The sequence below is a fragment of the Galleria mellonella genome, unplaced genomic scaffold (genome assembly GCF_026898425.1).
Source record: "Galleria mellonella isolate WM207_F2 unplaced genomic scaffold, CSIRO_AGI_GalMel_v1 utg38, whole genome shotgun sequence".
Taxonomy (NCBI): Eukaryota; Metazoa; Arthropoda; class Insecta; order Lepidoptera; family Pyralidae; genus Galleria; species Galleria mellonella.
In genome coordinates, this window is record NW_026442090.1 from 1,259,239 (window position 1) to 1,282,938 (window position 23,700).

General features: G+C 35.7%; 1 protein-coding gene across 1 annotated transcript in view; it reads left to right on the forward strand.

Annotated features, from left to right (window-relative positions):
• Positions 1-23,625, forward strand: part of LOC113514139 (aspartate aminotransferase, cytoplasmic) — a 31,134-nt gene extending 7,509 nt beyond the window's left edge. Inside the window, exons 3-10 of the mRNA XM_052897916.1 lie at positions 7,423-7,496; positions 15,397-15,505; positions 15,875-16,092; positions 17,197-17,347; positions 18,242-18,407; positions 19,056-19,127; positions 19,806-20,021; positions 23,493-23,625. Coding sequence (XP_052753876.1) covers positions 7,423-7,496; positions 15,397-15,505; positions 15,875-16,092; positions 17,197-17,347; positions 18,242-18,407; positions 19,056-19,127; positions 19,806-20,021; positions 23,493-23,514 — 1,028 coding nt within the window. The 3' untranslated portion in view covers positions 23,515-23,625. The remainder of the gene's footprint in view (positions 1-7,422; positions 7,497-15,396; positions 15,506-15,874; positions 16,093-17,196; positions 17,348-18,241; positions 18,408-19,055; positions 19,128-19,805; positions 20,022-23,492) is intronic.
• Positions 23,626-23,700: the final 75 nt, after the last annotated feature.

Sequence of the window (23,700 nt, forward strand, 5' to 3'; positions counted from 1 at the left end):
ATAAAATTCCAAAGGAACGAAATTTTAACATTTTTAAATATTTTTAAACGGTGTTTATTCTGTAATATTAACATCAAATTTGTGTGTCGTTCGGCCCCGAAATTTCGGAAAACATTTCATGGTAGGTTTAAAATATTGGTAATGAGGGTTCGAAGGGCGCATATATTATTTATAAACGCAATCAGTAAACAAAATAAAACACCAACTCTTTGAGCTTTCCAATGACAACACTATATTTTTTAAATCATTTATATTCTACAGTTTACAAATGGCCAGTTTGAAGTTTAACATCCTCCAAACGGCAAGAAAAATAAAAGTAATAAAAATTTACTTTTAAAGAAATAATAATTCTATTTTAATGACCGTGTAAAGTTATTACTCGTAACTCTTTATTCTATATCCAGGCAGTTAACCAATAGTACATTTATCAGTTATAAAAGACATTGAATAAGTACCTAAACAGTAAATTCCTAAGACAATTTATTTGTCTAAATTATAATCAAATGCAAAATAAAAGGATCTTTAAATAAAAAATATCACAAAAAAATACATACCTACATTAACGCTTACCTCTTACAACGCTAGCAACGCATAAATATACTAAACAAACAAATTAATGGTCGACTTGAGTGTAACATTGTATTGTAATAAACTTAATTTTAATGTACGTGAAATAATATGTAATATATTAATGCCAGCAAACAAAAAAAAGTAAGAGTTTTATTTTTAACCTATTCCCCTTTAAACATGATATATCTTTAATTTGCTAGGTATTTTCGAAATTCGGCCACTACGTGTTACAAGTTGCTTATTTTTTGACGACAGATCAGAAGAAGTTGATAACTCACCAGATGGCGGTAAATCGGTGGAAATATTCGGAGTATTGTTTAAGTCAGGAAATTCATTATCTTTATGGACCTCAAGCTTGTAGAGTCTTTGTACTGGCCTCATCTTGGTTCCAAGAGATGTTCGAACTCGTGCTAACCTTTCTACTCCATCCTTACCCTGGATAAGCTGTTCTACAATACCCAAAGGCCATTTTATCCTTTTCTCTTCATTTTCTACTAATACAATATCTCCAATCTTTAATATATCTTTCTTTTCCTTTCCCTTTTGAACTAACACAGTTAAATATTCAGACTTAAATCGTTGTCTAAACTGTTCTCTCAAATTTTGCAAATATTTTAGACGGCGATTTAACGATGTGTTATCGACTATATCTAAATCGGTTACATCTGTCTTAGGTAACGGTTGTATAAATAATGCGGGTGTCAATGGTTCCAAATATTCACCATTATCATTATTTATGTATGTCAGTGGCCGTCCATTCATAATAGCCTCACAATCACAAATTAGAGTTTGTAACTCATCATACGAAACTGATGCTTTACCCAATACACGTTTTAGCAAATCCTTCATTATTCTAATGAGACGTTCCCAATACCCTCCCCACCAAGCGGCAGTGGGTACGTTCATTTTCCAAGCAATGCGTCGAATTGTTGATTGTCTCTGAATCTCCTCCCAATCGAGATTTGTAAGTAGATTTTTAGTCCCTATAAAATTACTTCCTTGATCTGAGACTAACATGTCTACTCTACCCCGACGTGCTATAAATCGGCGAAGCGTCATCATAAATGCTTCTGTCGACAATGACCTGGTTAACTCGAGGTGCACTGCACGATATACTGCGCAAGTGTAGAGCACTATCCAGCACTTTTCTCCATTTTGTAAATATAAAGGACCAGCCAAGTCAACACCAGTATTTTGAAAAGGTGCATTGCATGCCATGCGCTCATTTGGAAGAGGTGCAGCAGGTGCTTGTAAGGGCTGGGATCTATATCTCATGCATATCACACAATTTGAAATAACAGACCTCACTAAGCGGCGACTTCCGATGATCCAATATCTTGTACGAATGTCAGCTATCAACTGATTTGTACCAGCATGTTGCAATTGTACGTGCCGTTGCATCACCATTCTTTTAACTAATACATTTTTCGCCGGAAGTAGATAAGGTGTTTTAACATGATCAGGAAATTCTGAAGATAATAAAATTTTTGTTTTAACTCTAAGTATGCCTTCATCATCAACAAATATAGTTAGATTTCCATTTCCTTTTTCTATGATCTCTTTACATTCCTTTTGTATTAATTTCAGCACTATTTTCTCAGCGTTAATATATTCATTGACTGTTAATTCACCTTGTCTCCTTTTTGAATTCTTTATATTGTGTAAAAATCTTAAAATCCATGCTGTCATCCTTATTACTTTTGTATACTTAGAGAAGTATTTTCCTATTTCATTTAATAAACTTTTGTCGTTACATACTTGTGCATTACATATGATTTTCTTAGTTTCTGAATTTACTAATCGCTCGTCAACGACCACCTCTGAATGCGGCCACTCTTCTTGTGCTAAAAGAAGCCACTTGGGCCCACACCACCATTTACAGTCGAAGAGTATTTTTGCATTACAGCCTCTAGATGCCAGATCTGCCCAGTTTTGTTCACCTGGAATGTGATACCAATTTTGTGTGTTTGTATGTTCTCTTATTTCTTTCACTCTATTACCCACATATGTATTTAAAGGCAGTTCTCTTTTGATCCAACTCAAAGATACAGCAGAGTCTGTCCAACAGAACTCAGGGCACTTTGACAAGGATAAACCTTTTCTAACATTAACTAACAATCGAGATCCGATCAATGCAGCTAATAGCTCAATTCTAGGAATGGTGATTTTTTCTGGTGGTGTCACTTTGGACTTGGCAGAAATCGTACAGTTACCCCATGCTTGTCTTCTGCTCTAAGTAAGACACATGCACCATAGCCATGTATACTTGCGTCACAAAATAAATGAAGGCTTACCTGAGATTCATTTAAAATACCAGCTGATAATCGACGTGCTAGTCTGCAATCTCTTAAGTAATCGATGTATTTATACCAATCTCGAAACTTAGAAAATAAGTCAGCCGGTAACTCTTCATCCCATGGCAAATTACGACGCCATGTCTCTTGCAAAATTAATTTAGGGATTAACGTAACAGGCGAAGTAAAACCTATAGGATCGAATATTCTTTGTGTCAATGACAATAAGTCCCGTTTTGTTACCTTCTGAAATGTTTCTAGTTTTCGCATGTTATCACAATTACAAAACAATTCATCTGAAATTGTGTCCCAATTAAGACCCAGCACGGATATAATTTCTTTACCCGTTTCATTTATAGCTAAAGATGAGGTTACCCACATTCTAAGATTGAACTTAGCCTTCTCCATGATAAGTTTAGATTCTTCAATAAATTTACGTGTCTCCTTTTCTGTGTCTAAACTCGTTACACAGTTGTCCACATAAAAAGACTTTCTTAATCGCTGTGCTGTCTCTTGAAATTTGCCAGTCACCCTTTCGAGATGATGATTAATAGTAGCTGACAATAAAAAGGGACTACATGTTAAACCAAATACTACACGACAGTGTCTATAAACTACTATTTGTTTTAAACTTTCTTCCTCCCACCATAAAAATTTTAAGTAGTTTCTACTTTCAGGTGGTATAGAGATTTGTAAAAATGCTTTAGCTATATCAGCTGTCACGCCAATGGCTCCTAAACGAAAACCGACAAGCATATTAGGAATACGATCTAATAAATTTATTCCCTTTTCTAGTGAAGCATTAAGACTTAAACCATTTTTATCCGTCGCAGATGCATCGAATACGGGCCTTAGTGCTGTAGTCAGACTTGATTCTTTAATCACAGCTCTATGTGGCATATAATGACCAGTATCATGATTAAGTTCAGACGGTGGAACTTTTTCTATTATACCTAAAGAAATCCACTCCTGAAATACTGCATGATACTGATTGAATTTCCCACACGTTACTAATTTTCCTGTCATTGCATTTAACCTATGTTTTGCCTTTTCATAATTAGATAATAGATCCTCATATCCTGTTTTAAATGGAAGCTGAACTTCATACCTGCCACTTGTAGGGTCCACCTTTATCGTGTTCTCGAAGAAACTCATGACCTCTGCAGTGATTGCCTCCTTAGACTTTACGTCTCTTGGATCATGAATGCCGAGATTTTCCAGCACCCAGAATTCTTTTAAAATATTATTATCACAAGTTAATGTTGTTATAGTAGTATTAGAATTACTTAATACACTAACCTGTACACCCTGAAGAGTCCAACCTAACCTGGTATCAATTGCTATTAGTCCATTGTCCATTTTTATCAACTTACCTGTCAAAAGAAAACCTGCATAATCTGCTCCTATTAACAATTTTATATCAGAACATGTGCCTTTGTCAGTCAACACAATGTTATGCTCATTTAAATGTTTTACTAGCACAGAATCCTTAAAGTTAATTTTAGGTACATTATTACATATACACTTTTGACTTAAAGCTAACATGTTAATTTCAAAGGAATGGTCTAAACTTTTTACCGACAAATTATAACCTTTATGTTCCTTAGAAATTGTTTTGATACCACCAAACAGTGAGTGAGACAGTACTTCAGTTGTTACAGCAGGAATCTTTAAATAATCAACCACTTCTTGTTTAATGTAGCTACGTTGAGATCCGCTGTCAAACATAGCACGTACGGACATCTTTTTATTTTGATGTTCGATTTCAACGATGACAGTTTGTAACAATGTAGTACTGTGAATAGATGACGCTGTAACTGTATGACTGTCTGTGTTCTGTTTTTGTTCGACTGGTTTTTGATTTCTACATAGGATAGTAAGGTGTCGTTTGTGACATATAAGACATTTTACAAAAGCTTTACAAACTTTGAAATGGTGTCCTTGCTTTAAACAATTGCTGCATGCCTTTTTATTTTTTAAGTGTAGTAATCGTTGTTCTAAAGACATTTTGTAAATTTTGTAACATTCGAGACTTGAATGATTATCTTTATCACACCATATACATACCTTCGACTCTTTATTTTTGGATTTTATTGACATTAAGCAAGCAGCTGATGGTTCTTTATGGGTTTGAATATTAGATGACATCGGACTTAAACCATTTTTTGCCATTTGAATTCTTTGCTCACTCTCCACCTCCCGGCGTAGAAAATTAAGCAAGTTTGTCAACTCGATCTCCATTTGATTACTATGAGTTGTGAATCTCTCCCATGCTCGCAATATATCTTCAGGTAAAGCCGATTCCACCATAGGTAAAATGAAAGCAGCATGCGCTTTAGCGACTCCTAAAGTTTCTAGAGCCCTCAGTTGGGCGCTGAGTTTGTCATATAAATATGTTAAGTCAGGATGTTCATTTTTTTCTAATATTAACGATAAAATTTCTCTGACATATACCTGTATTAATAGTTCCTCACGAGCATAGCGCGATTTCAGGTGTTCAATACATTTGGTATAATTGTCCGCTGATACTGGGTAGCTCTCTATCAACGTACGCGGCTCTGAATCAGGTGTGGTAGCTTGCAATAAATATTGAAACTTATCCTCTGGTGTCAATATGGGGTCTTCATCAATTTTTTTAAAGTGCCCCCAGAATGGTAACCAATTCTTTAGAATTCCGTCAAACCTTACTATTTCCAACCTGGGTAATTGTAGCTTCGCTGGTTTATTAGATTCTTTTTCATTAATTTTATTTATATCTTTATTAAAATTTTCGGCCATTTGCTCGAAACGCGTATCTAGAAGAAGCCATCTTGTTTTGTAATTTTCAGCTTCTTCATATTCTTTCTCGAGCGTATTTTCTGAAAAGTCCGGATCTTCCAGTATTAACGACTGTATTTCTTTATCAATATTATTTAAATTTGCCCATATATCATTCATTTTTCTCCAACAGGCCTTTAAATCGGTCATTTTTATTTCTGACCCGTCCATAATGGCTTCTAGGGAGTTGGTCGTTTTGGTAAATAGGCGTCTCTGTACTGAGCGTTGTTTTAATTTAGCGTCCATTATGAACTTTACGGTCGCCACGTTTAAAATATTGGTAATGAGGGTTCGAAGGGCGCATATATTATTTATAAACGCAATCAGTAAACAAAATAAAACACCAACTCTTTGAGCTTTCCAATGACAACACTATATTTTTTAAATCATTTATATTCTACAGTTTACAAATGGCCAGTTTGAAGTTTAACAGTAGGCGCTCTGGTCGCTGTCGATGTCGGTACATAGATGATATATAAGAGAAACTATTATAGAAGGACTTTATGAACGAAATAGAACCCAAAACAATGATTTTCTTGTCTGTTTGTTTGTACGTTTGTACACGCCAATCTCAAACGGCTTAACCGATTTGAATGCGGTTTTCACTAATACGTTGTGATTTGCTCCACTCAACATTTTGTTTTATTTCAATCGGTTCATAAATAAAAAAGTGTTATTAATCTAAAGAATGCCCACCCGTGCGAAGCCAGAGCGGGTTACTAGTATTAGCTATATCTCGCGGTACTGCCTATTTAAAGTAATGTAAAAGTATTCTGTGTTTATATAGAAAACAAACATTCATTGTGTAATCTTATCTTATAAATATTATGAAATTGTAACTAGACAGTATCTGTACATTTAAGAATTTATATGAGGGATCTAAACAAGACTAAGAGAGTGGCTAACACAACAATTTTTAGCAACTTGTTTATTCTGGCATCATGCAAAAACTACTTCATCAAATTGGATGTGATTTTCTGTTGTTCCTAAAAGTCTAACTTAATGTCTGGCGTATTTTTTATATTGATACGTCATTTAAACCGGTGCTATTTCAGAACGGTACAGATTTAGCCCTTTGGGCTTAAATGACCCACGTGAGCCTCGCTCGCTAATCGCTCAAGTAAAAAGATTAATAGAGGTCAAAACAATATTTTTTTTAGTAATTATTGTGCGTTATTTGAATTTTTTTTTATACAACTTAGAATGGCAAACAAGCTGGACGGTCCACCTGATGGAAAGTGGTAATCGTCGCGTATACAAATGAGCAGTACCATGGACATAACAGAGTGTACTGTTTCGCCCATGATACCCCCCATGCGTTGCCAATCTTGAGGACTCAGGTGTTATTCCTCCGTACCCAGTAAATTCACACCATATCCCACCCTTTAAACCGAAACACAGCTATGCAAACACAGCTCCTTTATGGTTGCAACACGAATGGGACAGAGGTACCCAAGCAATCGACTTTTGTACTACTTGCGAGATAAACAGAGAGAACTAAATACCAAAGATCTCTATCATAAAAATCTCTGGGGGGTATTATGGGCGAAACAGTATGTGTTTGTACTGTTATGTCCATGGTACTGCTCATGTCTATAAGCGACGGTTACCACTTTCCATCTGATGGGCCGTCAGCTTGTTTGTTATTCTAAGTCGTATATAAAAAAAAGGGACTTGACGTGAAGATAGATATAAAATATTTCTACTTCCTGTGTTAATTTAATATTTCTGTCTCGTATAGGTTTGGAGCAGTTCACCAATGCGTCTGTGTCAATGCTGCTCGGCGCGGACAACCCAGCAATAGCGGCCGGACGCGTAAGTTGCTAAAAATGACCAATCTAATAGCAATTGAGAAATATTTGTGTTTTAATCAGTAATAGAATTTATACAGGGTGAAAATAAAATCAAGGGTTTTCTTTTAAAAGACTGTTCTATCATTCAACATCATGTCAATTTTTCACTGCTGAAAATAGGTCCCCTCCATAAGAGTGAGGGGGAGGTTTGTCAGTAGTTGCCACGCTTGGCAAACGCGTTGGAAACCACAGGTTTTGGTGATATTTTAAAAAGGAGCTGGTGGCTCATTCTATGCCGGGAGCACATGGCAGTTCTGTCCTTAGTATGAGTAAATTTTAAAAAGAAATTAATAAAATGTACAAGGCCATGTTTTTTTTTTAATGAGTGATAATGAAATAGTAACCCCGCCCGCGCTATCGGTATACACCGGCAAGGCACCAGTTAAGGATGATAAGTGAGGATAAAGAGACAGGTCAGTTAGCCCATCGTGATGAATTCAACAAGAATTGTTCACGATGGTTTCCAAAGGAACCACGTGGAGAATCACCACTTTCCCCCCTAAGTACAAGGCCATGTTTTTTTTTATGAGTGAAAATGGTATAGTAACGGTAACTCCGCCTGCGCTAATGGGATACGCTGGCTGAGCACCAGTGAAGGGATAGATGAGAATGAAACAGGCCAGTTAGCCCATCATGATAAATTCATCAGGAATTAATCATGATAGTTTCAAGGAGAACCGCGAGGAGGTCGACCTAGTTGGGTATATTGCTAGCAATGGGATTCTCAGTCTCCATTACTAACAATCCCTTTCCCCCCGACAAGGCCATGTTATTATGGAAAGATAAAAACAGTTTCGTTACTTATCGATGAAAAATTCCTTAAAAGATTATAAATATACTAGCTGACCCCGTAAACGTTGTTTTACCACTTATTGCGAAATATAAAAATCGCAATTAAAATACAGGGGTTGATCGTAAAAGGGTAAAAATTTGAAGCTGTATGTATTTTTCAATGCTAAATTATAATAAAATAAAAATAAAAAAAAAATGTCAAGAAAATAAAAAAAAAAATTTTGGTGGGTCACCCTTATCATTGACGGGTATGAAAAATAGATGTTGGCCGATTCTCAGACCTACCCAATATGCACACAAAATTTCATAAAAATCGGTAAAGCCGTTTCGGAGGAGTTTGGTAACAAACACCGTGACACGAGAATTTTATATATAAGATATTCAAGCTAGCATATTTCTCCATAAAGGTCCGATTGTACATTTGCGGTGAGCCATACACTTGTTTGCCTCTGTGTTATAAAAAAATTGCAATGTGAAAGTGTGATACTTACATTGACCTCATTATGCCTGTGTACCTTGGCATTGCACTCTGATATCTGTGGCGAATATGAATGTACAATAAAGCTTATATAATACAATACAATGATCTGATACATCCAGTGGCGTAACAATAGGATGGCAGGGCTGACAAAATGCCACGGGCCCCCGACCCAAAAGGGCCCCGGCTCAAGAGGCCGCGAGCTCACATTTTTTTGCATTGTACCTGAGTATTTCATTTTACGTGAAAAGTTTTTTTTGATAGGGTCCCATCAAAAGAATTTGCTACAGGCCCCAAATGGTATAGTTACGTCACTGGATACATCATAGATTTATCCTAATATCCATAGACACTGAAACTTCCTACTTTTCCTGTGGGTGTAGTAAGAGGCGACTAAAGGATTTAATAGTCGAGGTATGGACAGCAGCGTCTGTCTTAAGAGTAATAGGCGATAAATATAACTCGCCTATGATTGGGCATTTCATTCAGATGCTGATCTAGTCGGCTGGCTCACATCTGAGTGAACTGCTTTAATTAATTTGCTTTTCTTTTTTACTAACTGTTATCGCCCATAGTTTCTTTACATTACATCCTGAAAAAAAAAGGGTGTGGCGATGAATATCCCCGTCAATGCCTATTTCTACCTGCGTTTGTTCGCAATATGAAGGATATAAATAGCTGGCTGTCGTCGAATCGTCCTCTTTTCGCCTCTGCGTCGGACCGTGGGAAGTCTCCCAGTGAATTCATAGTGTTGTATTGTAATAGTTATACCAAGTATATTTCAATTAGTAGTGATAATAGGATCACGATATTGTAAACCTAACACTAATTCTGCTAGTACTGACTTAGTTCAAAGCATAGAACTTATTATTATTGTTACTTATTTTCATTAAATAGTTCAAGCAACTTGTCCATTGTTAATTGCTAATCATTATAGATATTGCAACTACGTGTTTCATTTCTAAAATCAGAAGTGCGATATACACGCGCTTGTCGGTCACCATGGGACGGAGACATAAACGCAAGCGCGCCACGTCCACAAGCTCGAGTTCAACAACGTCGGAACAAGTCTCAAGTTCAAGTTCAAGTAGCGAAAAGTACCACCGAAAACGACGTAAAAGTCATCATAGGAAGAGGTCGCCAACCGTGAGTCAAAACGCTGTGTTGTCTTCAGTGATTCCTGAGTTTGATCCTCTAGTGGATGATGTAGACATGTGGATTAGAGTGGTCGAGGCTAATGCTCGTGCGTTTGGGTGGGCTAATAGTATGATTAAATTCCAAGCTTTACAAAAATTACGCAATACCGCGAAAACGTGGTTAGATTCCCTGCAAAAAACTGAAACCACGTGGACCACGTGGCGTTGGAAAGATTGGCGTGACAGGTTGTCAGATACTTTTCAAATTAAACGAAACATGTATGGTTTACTTAAAGATCTAATAGAAACGAAACCGCTACCTAATCAGTCCTTATATGAATTTTATTTCACTCAAAAAGGTAAAATAGATAGGTTACAATTACAGTTTAGTGATCGTGATATTATATCTATTATAGTAGGGTCAATAGGAGATCCAAATATTAATACAGCGGCGGACGCGGGCAGTTTTCGTTATTGTGATGACTTAACTTCCTTTTTGCATGGCAAAACATACACAGTCTCTCCTGTCCCTGATAAAAATATAACTCAAAAACCAGTTATAAGACCCTTAAGTAGACAAGGACCAAATACACAATCTATTTTAGACAATAAATCCGACATTATCAGAATCCAACATCCTACTAATAATACAATTGGTCTAAATAGAATTTCTTGTTACCGTTGTGGTGAAATAGGTCATAAAAGAAATAAATGTACCGTTAAAGATAATGAAAGTTGCTCAACATGCGGAAAGATAGGACACTTAGAAAAAGCGTGTAAAAATAAGTTCAAACCTAAAAGTGAAACAGATGTAGAAGTGAAAATGATAAGGGAACAGAAAAGCAAACAAAAATTTTATAAGAAAATATTAATTAATAATTGTGAATGTGAAGCTTTCTTTGATATGGGTAGCGACTGTTCGTTAATAACTAGTGAGATGGTCGAGCACCATAATTTGAAAACATTTACCTTGAACACTCCAATTAATTTAGTAGGGTTTACTTCTGACACATCCATTCAAGTATCTAAGGCGGTAGCTGTTACATTAAATGTTGATACCGTAGAAATAATTATAGTAATGTATGTTATTGATACTCTAATGGGATGTAGCGTTTTAATAGGACGTAACTTCACGGAAGACAGTTCTATAATGTATTCTCGTATTGGGGATCGTTTGATATTCGAACCAACAAAAACATTAGGTATATTTAATATCAATTCGAATAGTAGTCAAGTACCTTATGAATACAAAGCTATTTTAAATTCAATAATTTCAAAATTTCCTCATTGTGTTTCGGTTGATTTGTCCACCTTAGGAAAAACAAATAGCGTAGAGTTAGAAATAGAACTCACTTCTTCCAAACCAATATGTTATCGTCCATATAGAATGTCTGAATCCGAAAAGAAAATCACACGTGAAATTACAGACGATTTGCTAAAAAATGGAATCATTAGGCATAGCAATTCAGCGTACGCGAGTCCCGCAATATTAGTGGATAAGTCGTCCGGAGCAAAACGATTATGTATCGATTATCGTCAATTAAATAAAATTACGGTTAAAGAAAAATACCCCATGCCAATGATTGAGGACTTGATTGACCGGCTGCAAGGTTGCAAGTTTTTTACATCCTTGGATTTAAAAAGTGGGTATCACCAAATCCCCATTAAATCCGATTCTATTTATAAAACTGCATTTATTACACCGGATGGTCACTTTGAATTTTTAAGAATGCCGTTTGGGTTAAGTAATGGACCAGCTGTGTTTCAGAGATTAATGAATACAATTTTGGGTAATTTACGTTTTGGAAAAGTAATTTGTTACATGGATGACTTACTTGTCGCAACTGAAACCTTAAACGAGAATATCGCCTGCTTGGAAAAAGTACTTGATATCCTTCAAAACAATGGCTTAACAATTAACTTGGACAAGTGTTCCTTTTTTCAAAGTAAAATCACTTTTCTAGGTTATGACATTTCTGAAGCCGGAATCTTCCCAAATGCAAAAAAATTGAAGGCAATCGATAATTTTCCTACACCTAAGACCATTCACCAGTTGCGCCAATTCTTAGGATTAATAAATTACTTCCGAAAATTTATCAAAAATTGCGCAATTTTATGTAGACCATTAACATGTTTGTTAAAAAAAAATGCAGCCTGGCAATGGGGACCTCAACAAGAACAAGCTGTAAATGAAATTAAAAAAGCTTTGATTGATAACGCTGTTTTGAAAATTTTTAATCCTAAATTACCAATTCATTTATATACGGATGCAAGCCGTGAGGGCATAGGTTGCATAATGGTTCAAGTTACGGATAATGGCGAAAAACCAGTCTATTTTTATAGTCGACAAACAAGTAACGAAGAAAAGAAATATCATTCGTTTGAACTTGAACTATTAGCAGTCGTGACAGGCTTACAAAAATTCCGCCATTACTTATTAGGGACTCAATTTAAAATTTTCACTGACTGTAACGCAGTCAAACATGCCTTGAGTAAAAAAGAGATTATACCGCGTATAGGAAGGTGGGTGTTACAAACACAAGAGTTCAATTTCGACATAATGCATAGACCAGGAACCCACATGCAACATGTGGATGCACTAAGTCGCAATCCAGTAGTAGAGAATATTCCTACAGATTCAAATAATGTCATGTCCATAACGGAAGGAGATTGGTTATTATCCGTTCAGCTACAGGACCCAAGTACATGTAGCATTAGAGAAATATTATTGTCAGGAGATATCGAGGCGAATAAACAAATTTTTAATCAATACGAACTAATTGGTAATAAAGTGTATCGAAGAACAGAGTATGGTAGGCGATGGTTAGTACCTAAGAGCTGCGTTTGGCAAATAATCAGAGCTAACCATGACGATATAGGACACTTTGCGGTGGATAAAACATTAGAAAGGATTAAATCCAAATTTTGGTTTCCACACGCAAAAAAAATAGTTACTAAATATATAAAAAATTGCCTAAATTGTATTTACTATAAAAATATTCATGGCAAAAAACCCGGACAACTGTATCCAATTCCAAAATATGCACGACCATTTCACACGCTGCACCTAGATCATTTAGGACCTTTTGTAAAAACCACAAAAAAAAATTCATATCTCTTAGTTGCCGTTGATTCGTTCACAAAATTTGTTTTTATTTCTGCCGTTAGAAATACTAAATCTCAAGTCGTTATAAATGAACTTAACAAAATATTTAATATATTTGGAAATCCTAAACGATTGATTAGTGATGCAGGAAGTGCCTTCACTTCAAAAACTTTTATGTCCTTTTGTACGGAAAGGAATATTAGAGCTCATGTAATTGCCACTGCGATTCCGAGGTCAAATGGTCAGGTTGAGCGGTATAACCTTACCATTTTGGAAGCCTTGCGAAGCTTGGGTGCAAATACTGATAATAATAAATGGGATCAACAAATACCGAGCATACAGCAGGGTATTAATAGTACAATTAATAAAACCACTTCCGCTATCCCAAGTGAGGTTTTCTTTGGATATCGAATAAGGATGAAAAATGATGGAATTATTGATGACGATGCAGAGACAACGGTTGACCTTACAGCGTTGAGGAATAAGGTAGACGCTAATATTAAAAAAAAATGCAAATCAACAAAAGGCAACCTTCGATGCAAAGAGAAAAGAGGCACCTCTTTATAATATTGGGGACTTAGTAGTTATTAAAATACCAAGTTACTCGAATGACGGACAGAGTACTAAACTTATGCCTCTATATAAAGGGCCATTCCAGATTACAGAAATATTAGGACATGACAGATATAGAGTTGCCGATATGAGAGGATCAGAAAGAAGCACGAGACGTTACGATGGTGTTTCATGTACAGAGAATATGAAACCGTGGATACGCATATCAGAAGTAAACGAACCGAATGTTATCGACGGTTAAGGTAGTGTGTATTGTATTTGTTTGTATTCTATAAGTGTTTTACATAATCCCGTGGAGGAAATAATAAAGAGTATTTAGCTAAAAAAGTATCTGTGGAAAAATGTCAACTAAATCTTCTTTATTATGCACACTTCGACATAATTTACTTACATACATTGTCTAATGCATTTACTTCGAACGCTCTGGAGTCTTGTAGGGAGAGAAATAGTATGTACAACGGAGATCCAAAGTGAACACCGAAGTACACATGGCAATACACAACGAAGATGATAATGTGGATCATTTAGTTCAAGCCATGGCCGAGTTAGTTGGCCGTCGATGGGATAACTAACTTGACTTCTATTAGACTCTCTTCTGGATGTCTAGAGGATCGAGTGCATTAACGTATAGTCATTATCATCATTACATACAGTACCTATGATGAAATATAAACTTAAAGTTATTTTATGTTCTCAGATAATGCATCAGACTTGGACGCAGTTCGGGGACGAACGCGTTAACAGGATGACCGAATGTTATCGCCCATAGTTTCTTTACATTACATCCTGAAAAAAAAAGGGTGTGGCGATGAATATCCCCGTCAATGCCTATTTCTACCTGCGTTTGTTCGCAATATGAAGGATATAAATAGCTGGCTGTCGTCGAATCGTCCTCTTTTCGCCTCTGCGTCGGACCGTGGGAAGTCTCCCAGTGAATTCATAGTGTTGTATTGTAATAGTTATACCAAGTATATTTCAATTAGTAGTGATAATAGGATCACGATATTGTAAACCTAACACTAATTCTGCTAGTACTGACTTAGTTCAAAGCATAGAACTTATTATTATTGTTACTTATTTTCATTAAATAGTTCAAGCAACTTGTCCATTGTTAATTACTAATCATTATAGATATTGCAACTACGTGTTTCATTTCTAAAATAACATAGTCCGTAAGAAAACTGTTACTAACAAAATGGACCAAATTGTAGTCTGAATAATAAAGTATATTATTATTATTATTAAAACATCACGAAAGCCCAACTACGGTTGCCAATTCACCTAGTAACAATGGCAACTACTAGCAACCCCAAAGGGGGAGGTCTATGTTAAGCAGTGTACAGTTAACGGTTGATATTATCATCGTCAAAGCCTTTTATTATTTTAACTATGACACTATTTTATCACATTCATTCAAACTGAGAATTCAGCATAAAAGAAAGAGACAAAACAATTGTTAAAATAGGTTTATTAAATATTTGACTTTTTTATGAAATAAGGAGAATAGTTTCTTACGGAGAACTTGACTTGGGTATAATTTTTTTTTATATAGTTTTATCTTTTATATATTTATATAACAATTTAAGTATTTTCTTTATTTTATGTGTTTGCTTTTCATGAATTACTCAAGCTGTGCACATAATGTGATTGGATTATAACCTAGTCGAATCACAATTTTAACTATTATTTAAATTTTTTATGGCTGTGATCTGTATTTGTGCCAATAAAATAAAATAAATAAAATAATGAACATTGAATTTAACATAATAATTTGCAGGCGTTCGGTGTTCAAGTCCTGTCCGGTACCGGCGGGCTGCGTGTCGGTGCCGAGTTCCTCAACAAACACCTGAAGTACACCACATTCTACTATTCCAGTCCCACGTGGGGTGAGTTCATTACTGCTTATATTGATCCCCAAAAAATGTTATTAATTATTTAATTAAAAATGGAAACTGGGGTATAGCTATCTATATCGCCGCGTGGTTCCGGCCTAGTGGTTAGAATGGGTCACCTCTTCCTTTCCCATGGGTGTCATAAGAGGCAACTAAAGGATGGCAAGGGATGGGCAGCAGCGTCCCTCTAAAAACACCTGCAAAGCCTAACTGCCGTTGCCAATCCGCCTGCCAAGCGTGGCAACTACTGGCAAAACCCCCCTAGGAGGAGGCTTATGTTCAGCAGTGGACAGTTAAAAGCTGATGATTTAAAAATGCTTAAAATTAAGTTCACTTGAATAAAGATTGTTTCTGTTGCTTCAGAGAATCACCACTTAGTATTTGTTAACTCCGGCTTCACGACGCCTCGCCAGTACCGCTACTGGGACGAGAAGGCGCGCGCCATCGACTTCGACGGACTCATCGAGGATCTGAGCAACGCGCCGGAGAACTCCGTCATACTGCTGCATGCGTGTGCGCATAACCCCACCGGCATCGACCCCACACACGAGCAGTGGGAGAAGATCGCCGATGTTATGGAGGTGAGTTTTTACTAATTATTTAATAAAATGACACCAGACTAGACTGTGTCTGTACATTGGAGATATTTAAGATATTAAAAAGAGAATAATATGGGGGTCTTAATAAGACCAATATATGTTAATTTTTTTTTATACTACTGAGGTGGCAAACAAGCATACAGCCCACCTGATGGTAAACGGATACCGTAGCCTATGAACGCCTGCAATACCAGAGGTATTACGCGTTGCCGACCCTATATGAAGATGTAATATATATATATATATATATATATATATATATATATATATATATATATATATATATATATATATATATATATAAAACGAGATAAGAGAAATAATTAGAATAAAATACGTAAAGCCAAGTATATTTTTTCCTTTTGAGCGTGTGCCATAACATTTCTTTCAAAATCTGTCTGTGTGTCCGTATGTTTTTTCAATTGCACCAAATTGGATTTCGCTGTCGTGTTCTTGAAGGTTTAATTTATAATTTATTGTTTATTTTATCTTGATATGTTCTATTTTTAAAATTCACGCGTTCGAAGGAGCAGTCAAAAAACTTTTTGTGGAACCCCCTTGGGGTTTTGCCAGTAGTTGCCACGCTTAGTAAGCGGGTTGGGTTTTTTTTTATACAACTTAGAATTGCAAACAAGCTGACGGCCCATCTGATGGAAAGTGGTAACCGTCGCTTATAGACATAAGCAGTACCATGGATATAACAGAGTATACTGTTTCGCCCATGATACTCCCCATGCGTTGCCATTCCTGAGAACTCAGGTATTATTCCTCTGTACCCAGTAAATTCACGCCATATCCCATCCTTCAAACCGAAACACAGCCATGCAAACACAACTGCTTCACGGTAGAAACACGAATGGGACAGAGGTATCCAAGCAATCGACTTTTGTACAAAGTCTCCCTCTGGTAACCGCAGTTAGGCTTTAGTGATGTTTTAAGAGGGACCCTGCTGCCCATACCTCGATTATTAAGTGCTCTTAGTTGCTTTTACGACACTCATAGGAAAGGAAGGGGTGCCCATTTTATGTCGGAACTACATGGATTTAAGTTAAAGCGGTTTTGTTCTATCGTATTATTTGTCGGTAGGAACGCAAGCTGTTCCCCTTCTTCGACAGTGCGTACCAAGGGTTCGCGTCGGGCGACCTGGACCGCGACGCATGGGCGGTGCGTTACTTCGTGAAGCGCGGCTTCGAGCTCGTCTGCGCTCAATCTTACGCCAAGAACTTTGGACTCTACAGTTTGTATTATTTACTACCTTGCTGGTGTAGCGGTTTGACAAATTTAACTTGCAATTATCAGCGTCTAATGATAATAATAATAATTCAATTCTCAGTAATAAAATTACTGAGTTTTTGTGACACGAAAAAATCAGTAATATATATTGCTAACTTTTTCATGTTAGGGTAGCTAGGGTACCACCAAAGGGTGTTTCTTTTGTCAGTCTTCTTGTGGTCTCTCTTAAAAAGAACTCTGGAAAATTCCTGGCAAATTCATCACGATGGGGCAATTGACCTCATTTTATCCTAACAATGCAATATGCATTGAAACTACTCAATGATATTTTAAGCCAGTATCCGCAATTGGATGTATTTGCCTCCAACATGCTGGAGTTTCGTCTGATGACCACAGAGTGTTGGTGTTCAGAGATTTAGGCACGAATGTTGTTTATAATTAAGTTTTTTTTTTATATTATTCCTTTTTTGTGTATTATTTCTTTTTTATATATGTTATTGTACTGATGCTTTCCTTGGTGAGCGTATTGGAAGACTGTAAAGCTCATCCAGTTGATGTAATAAATAAATAAATATTACCACTGATTAGCATCCTACCAGTGTATACCTATAGCGCGGACAGGGTTACCATTACATTTCAACCGATTTCAAAAAAAGGAGGTTCTCAGTTTGGAATATTTTTTTATGTTTCTTACCTCAACATCGTCATTTGTACACCATTTTTTTTATTTACATTATTCATATAGAAATTTTACTAAAACCAGTGCAGTAGTTTAGTTTTTAAATGTACTGGTTAAGCCACAATTGGATTCGATTTTTTTTATGATGTGTTCCATTTCTGATCCTAAATTATGATCCAATTAAAAGGAAACTTATATTTGCAATTGTCCTGCGTGCAGACGAGCGTGTGGGCAACCTAGCGGTGGTGGTGTCGGACGCGTCGCTGGTGGCGGCGCTGAAGTCGCAGCTGACGTGGATCGTGCGCGGCATGTACTCCAACCCGCCCGCGCACGGGGCGCGCGTCGTCGCTACAGTCCTCGGCGACAAGCAGCTCTTCGACCTGTGGTAAGTGCTTCGGTGGAATGCAATACTCATATTGGGGGGGGGGGGATTGTTAGTAATGGGGATAAGTAACCCCATTGCTAGCAGTATATTATATCAGGTCGACCTCCTCGTGGTGCCCCCTGGAAACCATCGTGATTGATTTATTGTTAGATTCGTCACTGTGGGCTAACTGACCTGCTTAATCCTCACCTGTCATCTCTTACTGGTGCCCCGCCGGTGTATACCGATAGCGCAGGCGAGGTTACCATTCCATTATCATCCATTAAAAAAAATACTTATATTCAGGATCTGTCTTAGTATACCTCTCTTACGACGTCCACAGGAAAGGAAGGGTTTTTTCTAATGAATGATAATGAAATGGTAATTCCGCCTGTGCTAACGGTATACACTGGCGGGACACCAGTGAGGGATGATAGGTGAAAATGAAAAAGCAAGTCAGTTAGCCCATCATGATGAGATTCAGAATGATGGTTTCCAGGGTGAACCGTGTGGAGGTATGACGGGTATATTGCTATCAACGGAACTGGTAGCCCGCATTACTAACAATCTCTTCCCCCTGGAAAGAAAGTGGTAGCCCATTTTATACTGGAACTGTACGGCCAATCTTAATATTATTGTTTTATTTTAAAGAATACTTTTATTTAACAGGAGGGATCATATTAAACAGATGTCGTCGAGAGTCATTCAAATGAGAGAAGCGTTAAGGGCGGAGCTGATTAGGTAAGCTTTAATATTTCTACAGGTATCAGTTCACTCCCGGTAAATTAATGCCTATTATTTACCCAAGCTTTTTTTTTGTATACAACTTAGAACGGCAAGCAAGCTGACGGCCCACCTGATGGAAAGTGGTAACCGTCGCCTATAGACACGAGTAGTACCATGGACATAACGGAGTATACTGTTTCGCCCTTGATACCCCCCAAATAAAATTATAAGGAATTGCTTATCACGAGTTATTTTTAAATTATTCAAAGAGAGATGCAGGTAGCAGAATAATAAATGACAAATAGAACATTCGACAAAAAAGCAAAAAATAAAAAGAATGGACTTGAATTTAATAATCTGTTATAATTAGTAAAAAAAAAAAAAAAAACTATAATAAAATTAGTCGAGAACTCGGGTGAACAGAGGGCCTAACATGAAATGTTTTCCGAAATTTAGGAGCCAAACGAAACAGAAATTTGATGTTAAAATTACATAATACATGCCGTTTGGAAATATTAAAAATGTTAAAATATTGTTCCTTTGGACTTTTATGATAGGATGTATGACGAACGAAATGTTAAACTCCATTTATTGGTCCGATTTTGGTATAAACAAAAACACGAAATTGAGTCCGAAATTTCGGAATTTCATTTTATGGTAGACCCGCAGTAAAATAATTGTAATTGTCGACAGATTGGGCACGCCCGGCAGCTGGGACCACATAGTGAAGCAGATCGGCCTGTTCTCGTACACGGGGCTCACGCAGCGCCAGGTTGAGTACCTAGTGCAGGAGTACCACATCTACCTGCTCAAGTCGGGCCGCATCAATGTATGCGGCCTGAACCCCAGCAACATACAGTACGTCGCGAGGGCCTTCCACGACGCGGTCACCAAGTTCCCGGGCGATGAGTAATTATCTTTGTTTCTATGGTATGCGGGCTTCAATGGTAACTTGATCCCAATATATTATGGTGAGTGTTGGTTGAATAGTAAGGGAGTGTACTGTAGTCTCTTTCAATAAAACTTAATAAATATGCAAACAATAATATCATGAGCGACACAGTATACTCTGAGATTGCCATGGAGCACCATAAACATAATATTTAACTGTCAAAATAATGTCAAAAATACCATTTGGTACGTGAAAACAAATCCAAAAACGAATAACTAGTTCCTTTCAATTCCACAAGCTATTTGGCGCTGCTGTCGTTTCTAAATATTTGTGTGTGTGTGTCTTGTATTATTTTTAAATAAAAAATAAATATATATAACACAATGAAGTAATTAAAAATAATATTTTTATAACATTTGTGCTATTTAGGGCCGATTTTATTTTACATACACATTTTTGCCAATCCCAAATAATAATTGAGATAAGAGTAGGAAGGTGATGACTGGCCTAGAAAATATTTTAGGCCTAAGTGTTTAGGATTATATATACGAAGTTCGAGGTACATTTGCATATTTAAGATTTATTTCTTAGTAAGTAGGTAGGTAGGTAAGGTCTGGCCTTTTAAAATAGCACAATTATATTTTGTGAAACTGCGCATAGCTGAAAACTTCGCATACAACCTGAGTAAGCGTCGGAGAATTCTGGAGTGGACACGACCCACTAGACCCCCCATTAAATATGCCTATGCCGAGGTAAAAATTTTGTCACTGAGTGACGCACTACACTTTCATCTTTTCTACAAAAAAAAAATTACTAGATATTTTTAGATGTAATTCATGAATGTTTCTCGAATAAATGTTTCTTGGAGAAAAAAACCAGCCCCTAGTTAAAATACAAACGAATCTATTGATAGAATCGTTATTTCCAGGGAGTGCACGAGATAGAATGGGATGGCGCTATGCGCTGTCTTTTTCTTTCTCATGTGAGCGCTGACCATAGCTATTCTATCGATAGATTCGTTTGTATCTTGTCTAAAGAGGCAGCTTTCGGTATACTTACGAGTCGTATTTCGAATGAACGGGTTGAAAAAAATATTTTTGAAAACACATAGTATGTTACATTCGTAAGATTCAAACAAAACGTTGCATTGCATTATTATCAAAAATTTATAGTTTATTTTAAAATAAACTGCTAGTATCAAAGTTCCTGTTCTAGGTACCAATAATTCCAGCAGTTGTTAATAAAGAATTTATCAGAAAAGAAATGTGTACAAAAATACAAGTTTATAGCCATGCTTATCAAATTTAACGACTGAGATATTATGCAGATATCGTGTTCTGTTATTTCACATGTTTGTTAATAATAATTTATATAATTATTATATTATTTTTGTTGAGAGATTCCAAAGCTTACATGAAGTTTATTTTAATTTGGGTAACCACGTTCCCCCCTTGTAAAATGAAGTGTGACCCTCTATATAAATGAGATTTGGTGAAAAATCGCCAGACCCCTTCCTATATTTTAAGCTCACATAATTAATGGACAAAGCTAAAAAAGGCTGTAACGAAGAGTCAATATAAATATCTGAAATCCAGCGATAGTTCTATTCCTATGTGTAGGTGACGGTTACTGTATTCCATAAGGCGAGGTGTCTCTTTGCTTACGCTATTTCAAGTTGCATAATTATATAAGTAGCGACTGGTTAAGCTAGACAAGTGGCAAATGAATTTATCGATAGATACACGCTACCTCGTGCATGATATAGAACGAGACAGCTATTTCTGTTGTTCTTTTCTTTCTCATGCGTGTTTTAACGAAACCGTATCTGCTGATACATAAATTGCTTACTTGTGGGGGCTGCATCGATATATGAAAATAATTTCTTAAACTTTGTAATCGATTTTCATAAAAAAAAAGAAAATTGTTTGGTTTTTAAATTCTAATATTAATTCTGTTACAACCTTTATTTAATAAAATGTTTTATTTAATCGACTGACTTCATTTTAATATATAATGTTCGATATTATCCGATATTTTTAGATTTATTATTTATTTATTTAAGGACAACCAACAAAGCATACATATATCTACTTAAAATACATGATAATAAGGTTACATTATAAAATGCTGCCTCAATTAAAGGCCGCCACGACATGCGTATTCATAATATATTATTATTAGTATGAAAATTTATAAAAACTACAATACTAGTTATACAATAAATAGACTACAGTAATATTTTAAATTTCAAAGATTTGTACACTTATAATCTATATATATATGTGCAATGATACATGCCATGCTGTTATTAAGCCGAATAAATTTAACAAAAGAATCTATACAAAGTTGATTTGAATTTGTTTAAGGTCGTATTAATATCAATATTAATATTAGGCAATAGTGATCGTATTGTCATAAAACAATACAAGCAATATTAAGATTATAAACTGTTATGTACTCAAATACAATTTGATGTTATAAAATTGTATGAGACTATTATTTTCGGCTGTGAAATTGTCTTTGTACATAATATTTATATCAGAAATATAATTCCAAATATAAAATGAGCGATATATTAAAAATTACATACAGTAAAGTTTATTGAAATGACAAGTTTAAATGTAAAATTTATATGAATACTTGTGAGCACTGATCAATTATGAAGTATTTATTTATATATGTATTTTTACTTATATATTATATTAGCATATAAGACTACATATATTGTTATGTATAATTATGATAATATATAATAAAATATCTCAAAGGACATATATTCGATTATTATAGAACTCCTGAACTACCAGTGGTCATGTGTTCATTATATATTAAGAAATCTTATTAATATATGTATGTATATATGTATTTTCATACTTTTTTTTTTAAACTTATTATAACGCGTTCTCCATGTAAAATATAGTTGTGCATTTAAATGGAAACTTGTTATGTTTATCTCATATAGAGCAAGCAATAACAACAGTATTAGAAACATTTTGTTTGTGCTATACTTTTTGATCGATTACATAATGTTATTTTATATTAATCATGTTTAGAAATTATGTAAGATTGCAAATATAATTTCACTTGTTATAATTTTGTTTTATTCATATAAAATACTATAGTATAGAAATCGTGGAAACATGACCGTGTATGCGTATAGACTACGTATGATTCTTAGTCTACGTGAATATTTAGAAATTCCGAGCGTTTGACACATTGGAATAAATAATTATGCAGATAGATAGATACTCTTGTTTCTTTCAAAAGATTACAATAGTAAATTTATTATCATCAACATCATATCAGGCGTTGACTGTCCACTGCTGAATATAAGCATTCCTCATAAGGGTTTTGCCAGTAGTTGCCAAGCTTGGAAGGCGGGTTGGCAACTGCAATTAGACCTTTGGTGATGTTTTAAGAGGGGCCCTGCTGCCCATCCCTCGACGATGATAACACGATTGTTATACTTATTTAAATTTATTTTTCAGTGACGCGCGCGCCAAATTATGATACAGCAACACTGCTATGACGTGATGGTACGTGATGGTATTATGGTGGCGGTTGCTTGTTCTATACCAAAGTAGCTGAACAATTTTGACTCTTGTTGTAATTGAATAAGGTAAATATTTATTTATATTTTTGTTACAATGTTTAATAAACACCACATATAATATCAACATGACTGTTAATAACTTG